The sequence below is a fragment of the Aphis gossypii genome, chromosome X (genome assembly GCF_020184175.1).
Source record: "Aphis gossypii isolate Hap1 chromosome X, ASM2018417v2, whole genome shotgun sequence".
In the NCBI taxonomy this organism is placed as follows: Eukaryota; Metazoa; Arthropoda; class Insecta; order Hemiptera; family Aphididae; genus Aphis; species Aphis gossypii.
In genome coordinates, this window is record NC_065533.1 from 1 (window position 1) to 12,725 (window position 12,725).

At 27.9% G+C, this 12,725-nt stretch overlaps 1 protein-coding gene across 1 annotated transcript; it reads right to left on the bottom strand.

Annotated features, from left to right (window-relative positions):
• Positions 1 to 5,680: 5,680 nt before the first annotated feature.
• Positions 5,681 to 6,516, bottom strand: LOC126552019 (uncharacterized). Its single transcript, XM_050206491.1, has 2 exons — positions 6,387 to 6,516; positions 5,681 to 6,254 (listed from the first exon to the last, which is right to left on the bottom strand). Exons 1-2 carry the CDS (start codon positions 6,492 to 6,494, stop codon positions 5,964 to 5,966), a joined length of 399 nt encoding a protein of 132 aa, XP_050062448.1. The 5' UTR covers positions 6,495 to 6,516; the 3' UTR covers positions 5,681 to 5,963.
• Positions 6,517 to 12,725: the final 6,209 nt, after the last annotated feature.

A 12,725-nucleotide genomic window follows, 5' to 3' on the forward strand; every position in this document is an offset into this window, starting at 1 on the left:
TTAATGGTATATTATTTCCATTAATAACATTTGATGAAGTAGAAATCAATCCAATTGCACTATTAAATGAATCCATGGCTAACTCTTGTGTTGATGCTTCTGAAATGACATGAAATAACAAATACAACGTTTTCTTATCATTTTTATGTACCTGGTGGTTCATTTCCCATAACCATCTCCATACAGATTGTAAAACATGAAATCGACATAATAATAATTTGGATTCAGGGAATACAGATTTCAGAGCTTGCCTTTCTGCATCACTATCATCTGTTATAAATTGTAATGGAAAACCTTGGTTTCCAAAACCATTAGGAATACACGATTTAATAAGATTAAATGCTGCTGTATAATCGGCAATTGATTGATTTTTAGTTATCATAATGGCTAAAGGAACCGCACCAATACCACACGCTGTTAACATAAATGTCACTGAATGGCCTTGGACATCACATGAAGATGTACTATCAACAAAAGCTATATCCTTTGAAAACGGCAATTCATGAGCTCTTTGCATTATAGGAGTTATAATAACCACAGCAAAAGGATTTTCGACACACTTCACAATAATTCCTGCTGTTTCATAATCATTAGCTTTATCTCTGAGTTTCTGAAACAAATTAAAAAACATATAGGTATAGGGGACTATCATATAAGAATCACAATATTATATTTATTTATATTTCAAATTTTATTTACACAACCATACTTATTATAAATGTTATATTATTCATAAATTATAATATGATCAATGTTGTAAAAATACTTTAAAATACTACTCAAATACCTAAACAAAAATGCAAATCTGGGTATTAACGAGTTAAAAAGTTAACATTCTTTTAACTAAGTTAAATAATTAGTTATTTTATTTTTAGAAATAACTTCTAACTTAGTTAAAAAAATTTCCACGTTATGCAATAACTTATGAGTTAATTAATATTATTATCACATTATTATATTAAGTACATATTTTTTCTAAATCTATATTATATTAAAAATGTATTCTATTTTGTTAAAACTAATTTTATAAAAATTAAAATAATTGGAAGTATAAAATGTTATTTATAAATATAATATGTGATAAATACAAATTTATAATAACGGTTATAATATAGCAGATTCACACTATACATTATAAAATATACAGTAATAACCAGTGAGCCCCACACCGATTTGTATACTCATTAATCTGTTGGTATAATTTGTTTATTACTTATTATTATATTTATTATTCATTCACAGAATTATAACTGAATTTAATAATATTTGATATTATAATATATGCAGGTAATTAATTATATTTTAATATTGAATTATAATTTAGAATAGTTATTGACCATTTGGTAAACAAATACATAAATACATTTTTTTTCTTAAATATATGAGTAGGAACTTACAGTAGGTAATTCATTTTAATATAATATTTATTTAAAACTGAAAGTCCTCTATTAAAAAAATTACTATGTTGTTTGTTAGCTTTAAAAAAGGCATAGGTGATGTTTAATTTTAAATCTAAAAAAATTTAAGAGATTTTTAACGTGTAGGTAAATAATCTATATACATACTAGCTGACCCCGTGCACTTCGTTGCCCGTTAAAAATGCAAATTCTATATAACATGATTCGAATTTTGATTAATTTGTTATTTACTATTCGGTTTAACGGTGTTCAAAACTTAGACATTTTCATTGACTGTTTTGATTCTCAAAAATTTTGTGAAAGCACCACTTTAATATGCGAATTTTGTAAAATGCTTTCTTATTACACACTAAATTTGTGATACGATTTTACGAATGTACCGTGTAAATTGTAAGCATCGATCTATCATTGTTCAGGCTCTACGTTTATCAGTCAGTGAGTTACTCAAGTCATAAAATTATAGTCATTCTGCTTACCGTTGCCGTGAGACTCTCTTATGATTATGAGAGCAGTATATTATCATGTAGGCAATCCACATGTGGTAGATTGCGGACCCCGCGAGATGTGTATAAGAATTTTATAATTTCTAACACTTAAGTTTCAAAGTTATGTCATTTTTTTTTTTTATTATAGTGGGTAAAATACAATAATGTGCCAAGTGGTTTTTGTATTGTTGCCTGTTGGTAAAACAATAAAACTTAGTATAACTTGTTATGTTAGTCTATTGCTGTAAAAAAATGTATATTAAATATATATATTATAATCAAGCTGTCCCGACACGGCGTTGCCCGCGTATTAGTTGGTTTTTTTTGCATTTTCGTAGGCCATGTATTAGTGTTATTATGTATGAGAAAATGTAATAAAACATATAAATATGGTTTATCACGGAGATATGAAAATTTTATATTAAAATTGCATTTAAATACCTATGTACTATGTGATACACTATACTATATTGTGTATTATCCCAGCACTATTTTCAAAATAATTAATATAAGAATGATCTATGTTTATAATGTTACTAACTAATATTTATCTTGCTCGTTAAATATACCAACTCTATATGACTCAAACTTTGTTCAATTCATTATTTAATATTCGGTGGATTATGTTCTAGATTTATCTTAAGTTGTCTGTTGCCCGGAATAAAAATTCTGATTCGCTGAACTGCTGAAGTATATTATCATTTATCAGGTAGGCAATCTATCTGCGGTAGATCGCTGACCTAGTGCTGTTTGTATGTAAGTGTATGATTTAACTCTAATAAATATCAAAGTTATACCAAGTTTGACATAGTACGGTGGATTATATTAATCAATTAGTACATAATCCTAACCCAACCTTAACGCACTAAAATCCGATGAGAGCGTCCAGCTCGCCGATGATGCGTCTGGCAAAAAAATAATCAAGGTTATTGTAGTCACAACGTGCATTCACGCGATTGGCAAGTTTAATTTAATTTAAATTTAACTATTGCTGTGAATTTTAAATTTACTGTGGCCATTGACTTATTTTGCTAATTCTTATTTTTGTTGTTATGGTTTTAACAAAATATAACATCAGGTCTATAACTATTATATTCAATCATAATCAATAGCCACCTTAATATAGTTTATTTTCTTGCTGAACAACTGCAGTGACAGTTGTTTTTTTACACCCAGATTCCGAACTTTTCTGGTGTATTTTCCTAAAATTGTATTACATACGCACATTTTCCTGAGGAATTATATTATATTATATTATATTCATATTATTAAATGGTTACCAAATGTTATCAAAATCCGTAATTCATTATATTAATTTTATATATTACCATAGCAACCACAAATAAATAAATATTATTCTCAAATCTTATAACCCCCATAGCAACCATTTATAAACAAAAATTTCTATTGTAAATCTCAATATTCCTGTTTGAGCACATATTATTAATAAGCTAAAAAAAACTATCCTATCTTTTAAGTTGGACCAAATTACACGCGGTGTAAAAAATTTCATCAAAATCGGTTAAGTGGTTTAGGAGTCCATTGAGGACAAACATTGTGACACGAGATTTATATATATTAAGATAAGATAGGAGACCGCCCCGATTCACTCATCAACGTCCAGACCAAACCGCTGGGTATAGGGACTTCAAATTTTGTACAGAGGTTCCTTAAGCAACGTATAGGCGCACTAAGAAAGGATTTTTCAAAATTCGCATTTTAAAGGGTTGCTAAAACGGGGATTTTGAGATTTACGATGGAAATTTTGTTTTTAATTTTTGTTTATAAATGGTTGCTATAACAACTTGATTTATGTGTTAACACATTTATCACTTTATTATTACAGCTAATTAAAATTTTGTACAGAGGTTCCTTTTTTGTTTTTTGTTTATAAATAGTTGCTATAACAACCTGATTTATGTGTTGATACATTTACATTTAGTTATTTTTTTAAAGTTTGTATACATTTTATATAGCTATATATATATGTATTTTTTTAAGTATCCACTTATGTTTTGCCATGGCGAGGACGGATACTCTATTGACATACCATTGTGTAATCCCACTACGAAATTGCCTCTTGAAAAAAAAGTTTCTGCGGCATCCTTTTATGCTTACCGAATTATGATTAGGCAAGATGAAGTTAACCATATTGTATACTTCCGTTCCCTCTTCAGTCAATTTTTGGTCGAATTATACGCAAAAATTGAAACTGAAGGTTGAATTGTATTAGGAATCATCAGAAACAGCTAAGAGCTGAGAACTATATTCATCTCAAAGATAATGTGGGGAGTAATGATGTTAATGCAACTAATCTAGGTCAAATCATAGTACTTCCTTCATCATTTACTAGCGGACCTAAGTATATACATGAACGAACTCAAGATGTCATGACATATGTCCGCGTACATGGTCGCCCTGATCTATTCATCACATTTACATGTAACCCTACTTGGAAAGACATCATAGATGCACTGTTTTCAGGACAAAAGCTGGACGATCGTCATGACATTATAGCGAAAGTATTTCATATTAAAGTAAAGAAATTAATGGCACTCTTGACTAAAGAAAAATTATTTGGTGACGTAAGGTGCTCTATGTATGACATTTACATTTAGTCATTTTTGCCACAAGTGGAAAAACAACCAATGTAGTATATAAGGAGGTGCTAATAATAATAATAAAAAAAATATAATAATATTCAAGGCCTATAAATGTATGTTTTCAATGAATCTTTAACACACCCACACACACAAAATTAAATTGAGAATTTGACGTGATATTGGCACTATCCATACAATTAAATTAAAAACTAATACACGACATACGAAAATGCAAAAAAAGAAAGTAATACACGGGCAACGCCGTGTCGGGTCAGCTAGTGTGTAAATAATGTAATACACTTATTTGCTCTTAAAGAAAGATTTATAAATACTAATTAGCAAATAATATATTAATGGGAATAAACACAATGGGAGTAATGGGACAATGTCTTTATAACTATAATAATATAATCCTAAAGGCTAAATTTAAAACAATAGCAAGTCTGAAATTGTATCAACTTATGTTTGTAAAAACTTAAAACATGAATATTCTAATATTAAACTTACTGTTATTGATCTTATATTCATACATAACTTTAATTTTTATTGGTTAATAAATCAATTTACTTGTATAACACCAACTCCTGAGGCAGGTCCAAGATGAATTTGTTTCCATTGATCATACCAAAATATCACAGTTCTATACTTTGGATTTATGGAAGCATTAGCCAGTCTTGTAAAAGATACTTTTAAAATTATATTTAAATACAGATACAAATACATCCATTCAGAAAGTATTTAAAATACATATCAAATACTTTTAAGAAAAAGTATTTTAGAACAAATTCAAATACTTGCTATGTATTTAAATACTTTTCAAATACTTTATTTATTTTACTTTTCTACTGAATAGTTTACCAAATTAATGATGTAAAAAATAATGTTGTATTGTCGTGTTACATTCAACTAGGTATTATTAGAACTTTTTATACCACTTTCTTAATTGTATATTGAAAAATGAAAATAAATTAAACTTGTTACATTATAGCAATTCTGAATTCTTTAATAATAGGTAGTAGGTACATGATTAGTAGTTAAACAGTTGTTAATGAAATACAAATTATTATTTTTTTTTATTATTATTAATTATATTCATACAGAGCAAATAAAAAAAATCATTCCCAAAACATATTTTATTACATCTAAGTAACATGGTTTTCTCAAAGTTTTCATCACTCATTTTTCCTTTTTTTTTGATAAAACAGCTCCGCCAACACTAAACACTCGCTCAACTGAAGCACTGGATGGCAGAGGAGTATTATACTTAATAAACATTTTCTTTAATGTAGGAGTTAAATTTAGTGTTTCCAGTTTTTTTGTTGGACTTCTCTTTAAGAAGTCATCCAATTCTGCTTCAACTGCAATGTTTTCTGGTTTTTTTTGTGTCCAAGAAAAGAATGATGTATTGGCATTGTCATCACTTTCACTATCAACATCATATTCACTGATTGAATTATTTAAACATCCACCTGCATGAGCCAACATAAAAGCGTCTCGCAAAAGAGTGACTGCAGTATTTTTTTGTATTGATTAGCTATCCACGCCGATTTAAAAAATGGATGTGATGTCGCTGCAATTATGAGAAATTCATCATTTAAAAGTTCTCCAAATCTTTTGTTAACTCCTCTGTGAAGAGAAGTTATTAAAGGCTGACAATAACACATGTGACTGTTTTTAAGTTTTTCAAATTTTAACATTAGTTCCGTTATAGTGGGCAATAAATGTCCAAAGTACATATTATGTTCACCCTGAAAAATAAATTATTTGTATATTAAATATTAGTGACAATTAAATTATCATGCTCGGAAAATGATTACATTTGGGAATAAAGTTAAGTTATATTAAATATTACATAATTTTCTAAATATTTTAAACCATACCTGAAGGATATCAAGTGAAATAGCTAAAGGCTCCATAGCTGTACAATACTCTTCGATAAAATCAGAATCGCTCTTTTTAATTCTTGAGACATTAATTTCATCACACATAGTATTAAATTTTGAAGTACTAGACCTATAACAGTTAAGAAGAAATTTCATACTGTCATATAAAGAATTCCACCTCGTAACATTTGGTGTTTTGAGGTATACGCCCAAACAATTTTTTATTATATCAGCAACTTGGGTCGAACGGTTCTGTTTATTGAAAATATCGTTGATTTTCGCAAAAGTTAATTGACTTTGTTTTTTATATTGGTAACAGAGTAATGCAGTTTCGGAATCCTATAAAATAATGTAATAGATATTACATTATAAACTAATTAATATTTATTTAATAAATTAAATTTTACTTTTGTGGCTACTAAGTTGAGGGTATGTGCAGCACATCGATGGTGTTTTGGCAAACTGTATAAATATTCAAATTCATAATTTTCTGTAATATTTTCACCCAAGAGCAAAACATCAATAATTGGTAGAATGGCTACTCCTTCTGCTATATCATCTTCCTCGCCACTGGCATTATAGCTGTCTACAATATTTTCTTCCTCATCATCAGACATTTCTATAACTTCGTTCACAAATGTATTTAAATTAGATTTGGTTGAAGAATAATTTTTGTTACTCTAAACCCTAAAATAAAGCAAAATGAATATAAAAATAGAAGTATAAATATGTACAAAGATGTAGGTATAATATACCAATATATATACAGATTACTCACTTGAAACTTTTCACAAAATTTGATCCATTGTCAGTAGTTGTAAGGGAAATTTTATTGTTAATATCAAATTCTGTGTAAACAGCTTCCATTGTTTTAGCTAGTATGTCATATGTGTGTTTTCCTTCTAGGCGTTTGATTGCTAATAGGCAAGACACTCTCACCAAAGAGTCATTAATCCAATGAGCAGTAATACCAATATAGGATCTGAAAATAAATTAATATACCTAATATATTATACTAATTTGATATAATATGCCTATTGCCTAGGTATGATTAAGACTAATAATATTTATTTTGAAATACAAATTAATTTAGTCATATTGATTACTTTAAAATAATGCTTTTCTAAATATTATTGTTAAAAATAATTTGGTGTAAATAATTATAATACCTACCTAACAATAAATACAAATTGTAAATAGATTAAGTTAAGACTTATTTACCTTCCAACACTCAAGACCAACAATCAGCTGTTGTTGCAATATGATTTTCAAAACTCATATTTGTTTTCAAATTTTTTAAAAGTTCACTGGTATTACTATCAAAACGTTTCATCAATGTAGGACGACTTATTACTTTAAGTGTAGGGTATCCTTCTTGCACTAACAATTTAAAATCATCAGATTCTACCAATGAAAATGGCAAACATTGATTTATTATCAATTTTTGAATCATTGTGTCCAAGTTAGCTGAAAAAAGTATTTATATTAATATTTTTATTTTTCATAAACCTACTAATTTACAACCAAATATATGAGGAAAATATTATAATAATTTTAAATTGTATCTATTCAGTATTTAATGATATTTTAAGTAGGTAATAATAATACTTACATTGTGTTATTTTGTTGCTATTTTTCTTAAATGTTGTTGGATAACTTTTCTTTAAAAGACTTTCCTTCAATGTTAATTGTCCTGTTTCTTCGTGCATTAATTTAAGTCTTTTACATGATTCTAAACTAGAAGATTTTTTAGTTATTTCATCAAGTACTGTTTTGTGTTGACTCTACAACATGGTATTTACAAATGTCAAATATGAGTAGGTACCTTTTTCTCTCAATGATATTAACATTATAAATAACAATTTCATTATCCATAGGTAGTAGGTACATAATATATTAATTATTAATATAATAGGAACAAGTAAAAATTATATGTATGAGCAGTACCTACTCAAGTAAAAATTTAAACTATACTTAACTCTACTTTATTGGACACCTTTACTGAAAACAGTGAAAATGATAGTGTCCAGTAGAATTGTGTACCTATTTAATTATTTACTAGGTAGGTAAGAAATTATTATCCAAAATAAAATAATTATATTTAAAATAATGTTATAATTATTTTAACCATAAGAGCTTTGAATATTTTTACATAATGTAGGTACTTACAGCCAAATGTTTCCTAAGATTCGAAGTGGATCTGGTGTCAGCACATAGGTAATGTTTTTGGTCCAATGCAATGTAGACATTTAACATAGTACATTACACAGTAATGACAGTAGGACATTTGTTTTAACAGTAGGACATTTGTTCATCTATTAGTTTTATAATCTGGAAATGCTTATTGTAAGCGTCCTATGGTAGTTTAACTTCTACATTTTTTGTCACTACACTGCCAATCTCAGTTTGTCCAACTAAATTCTCCTCAGGTTGTGACATCACGAATTACAAAATCATGAAATATTCGAATATAATATTTTAATAAATTCAAAATGACAATGTCACTTATTACACTTTAATACAACACTGAGAAAAATTAAAGTATAATATGTGTATCGCGTACACACTAGTCACACTGATACACTAATGTTATACATTATACAACTACACAACCGTCAATCACGCATTCATGCCATGTAAGATGTAACAATGTATATTAACAAAACAATTATATTTTATACTTAAAAATAATAATCGTAGAATAAACCTATAAACATAATATATTATAGATGCTTATCTTGATTAAATATTCGAATTGTACTTTGTAGCCACAGACCTTGGATCGAAAACACGGTTTGGCCCTAACTATTTATAGATATCTTCTCAGTATTGACAGCGAATTTTGTTGTCATAACAGAGACAGAAATTATGATATTATCATACGGCGTTTTTCTCTTACATAGAAGGAGTTTCACAACAATTTCTATTTGAGAGAAAAATTAGGTATATCTACACTAAAAATAGAATGATATTTATTAGTTTATAGTGATTATTATAACAACTATTCGGTTTCAGAAGTTGGTATATTATTATATAGGAATTTATATTTTATAATAATCACGTCATACAAAAACCAACAAGACATCGGCAATAGGGGACAGGGATCCTCAACATTTATGAATAAAAAATATTATAAATAAAATAGTATAATAATTTAAAAAAAAATATACTTATGTGAAAACTGATAATTCGTTTGAATTTTCAAAGGTATTTGTATGAAAGTATTTGATTTTCAAATACAAATACGTCCAAGACGGTATTTAAAATACTTTACAAATACTTATATCAAAAAGTATTTAAAAAGTATTCTAAATACTATAAAAGTATTTAAATACATTTATTCAAATACTTTTACTCAAAATACTTTACAAGACTGGCATTAGCCAACTGTTCACAGTTTGACCCATATTCAAGTTCAATTTTTGATTCATGCATTGAAGAAAATTCAGCAATACCTGTAATGAATTCTTTAAATTAATTAACAAATATTTGTTTATAAAAATATTATTATTTATTAAATGGTAACAATAATTATTATAATTACAAAACCTTTGAAGATATCTATCTACTGTAATTGTAAAATATATTATAATAAAAATATATATAAATACCTACTAGATTCTATTTATTCTAACATTACTTCATGTAAATTAAACACAATTTAACATAATTTATATTTTTTTAAATACCTATTGTTAAAAAACTATGATAATATAATAAATTATAACATTAAACATACTTACCTAAACCATTATTAAAATAGTCTTCAAATTGTTTTTTTACATTATCATCAGTTGTAGGTCTTAAGAAGGATAATGCTTCGGCAGTACAAATTGAATGGTTATGCTCATTTTCAAATTTTACAATTGCTGGTAATCCATCCTAAAAGACATATTATGACATACATAACTAGGTATATCAAACAGTCAATTAATTTACCTTAACATAGGGATCCTTTTTTTTGTATTCGAATTAGTTAACTTAATTTTAATATCAATCTTAGATTCACACCCACAGTTTTTAGATTTGCCTTTTTTGTTTAAGGCCTTATCTACTTTATTAGCACCACTATGATGACATATGTATATTTTCCTGTAAAATTTTTTTCTCAAAAATACATTGTTCTTAAAAAATATAAGTCTTATTTAACTTATAAGTAACAAATTAATTAATTAGTCTAATAATAATATTAACTATTTACATAACTTATACAACTATGTTTAGTATAATAATAATATGCCTAGGTATAAATAAGGATTAATTTGACTTAACGAATAACATATCTATTAGATTTAAATGATTTTAGTACACACCAACTAGTTTGTGTTTGTTGGGAATAATATTTTATGTAATTATTAATGTCATTTTCAGTCAACAGATTAGCCCGAAGTAAACCAGGGTTAATTTGAATAATATTAAAAGTATCTAAAGTTGTATTAAATAGTGAATTATGAATTATGATTATTACACTAATATATTCATAATCGGAATGAACACAACTCACAAGTATTATCACAAAGCACAATATTTTGTGCATCTAGAAAGTAAAAATAGATAAATAATAATTGTAAATCTTGTAGTGATAACTACTTGATAATTTAACTTCTAGATTTAAAATTATAATACCAATTGGTTATTATTATGATGCAGATTGCATAAAAATATAAACGAAATTTAAAACCCTCTAAGAGCCTTATTTGATACTTATAATTTTATTAAGCATTAATATTTTGAAAGAAACTAGTCTTCAAAAATACATTGTTGTTAAAAAATATATGTCTTATTTGTAATAACTTATAAGTAGGTAACAAATAATAATAATTGTTTAATAACTAATAATACAGTATGTCAATACATTATTAATGTATGATCTGATGAATTTATAGTTGTGTTATTAATTAATGTTGCAAATAAGTAACCTAATGTATATATATATATATATAATTATGTATTATATTATAATGATTATTAATATATAAATATAAAATAGTGTATATAGATAGTGTTAATATATATTAATGAAATTCGCGCATAAAATTCAAATGGGCCAATCAGAAGTCTCAAATGGTTTATAGGTGCCGAGACCGTCCACAGAATGTTAATATGCGTACCGGTTGCAGCATCTATGGCTGGGCAGCGAGTGATGGTATGGGTGGCGGTACCTTGGGTGAGTGGTGGGTAGTGGGGGTGGCGGTGGCGGTGGCGATGGTGATGTGGCGGTGGCGGTGGCGGTGGCGGTGGTGGCCCCCCAGGGACCCAGTTACTACTGACTTAGTATTATTCAGAAGGTAGTTAACTCCAGTGTAAGACTATTGCTCGTCGTGCACTTTGTCACAGCCACATCGCCGCGAGTTTACGGCCATTCCCCAATACTTGTAATTTTACATAGCAGTAAGCTATTTTACTTTTGTTTTATGTCATTATTTAATGTTTCATTTGTTCAAACTTAATAAAACATTTAATTTATTTCAATTAAAACAACAAGTGTTTTAATTTACAACATCTACCTTTCTCACAACAACTCAAGATCAACCACGGAACGTGCTACGTCGTTTAAATAATTAATTGGTACGTAGTCGCAGTGTCCTGCACAGCGATCACTACAGGTGTATTACTTTAATATGTGTGTATTAGAAAATTAAGTATATGAGTGTAAAAAAAAGAACATGAGGTTTTTTTTCTGTTGAATGTCGAGAGTGGACTGTATATTCTTTTGTATATGAAAAAAAACAGTGTTGCATCTAACCAAAAAATGAGCGCGTACTAGCTACTATAAAATACAACCATAACCTTAAAAATATATGGTTAATAAAACTGATATCAAGTACATGATAAGATGATAATAAGTAATGACAAAGTTTTATCAAACACCGCCCACCTTGAGCAATAGTCTCAAAACAGTAACATAATATGATACATATAAATGAGCTTAAAAATTAACAAAACATAATACTTTATATAATACATGTTACATAATATTTAATATAAATGTAGGAACTCAGTGTTCAATAGGAAGTTTGACTAGTTTTGTAATAGGACGTATGAGTTCAGTTTTTGAGGTGCGTATGCGTACGACTCGTACATGATTGTCCGCAGGATCGGGAAACACTTCGACTACACGCGCCATGGGCCATTGAGTAGAAGGTGTTCCAGTGTAACGTAGTATGACTATATCGCCTACAGCCAAATCATCTTGAGGTTTGCGCCATTTGGATCGTTGTTGCAGATTATTCAGATAAGTATTTGATCATTGTTTCCAATAAGTCTGGGTGATTCTTTGTAAAATGTTCCAGCGCTTTCGATGGTTGACAATAGGCCCGATGTCGTCTTCAGGAA

Excerpts from the sequence above, each read along its gene's own strand:
- LOC126552019 (XM_050206491.1), bottom strand. The coding sequence starts at position 6,494 with ATGTGTGATGAAATTAATGTCTCAAGAATTAAAAAGAGCGATTCTGAT. Across the intron at positions 6,255-6,386 it reads TTTCACTTGATATCCTTCAG|GGTGAACATAATATGTACTT; the intron begins GTATGGTTTAAA and ends TTTATTTTTCAG.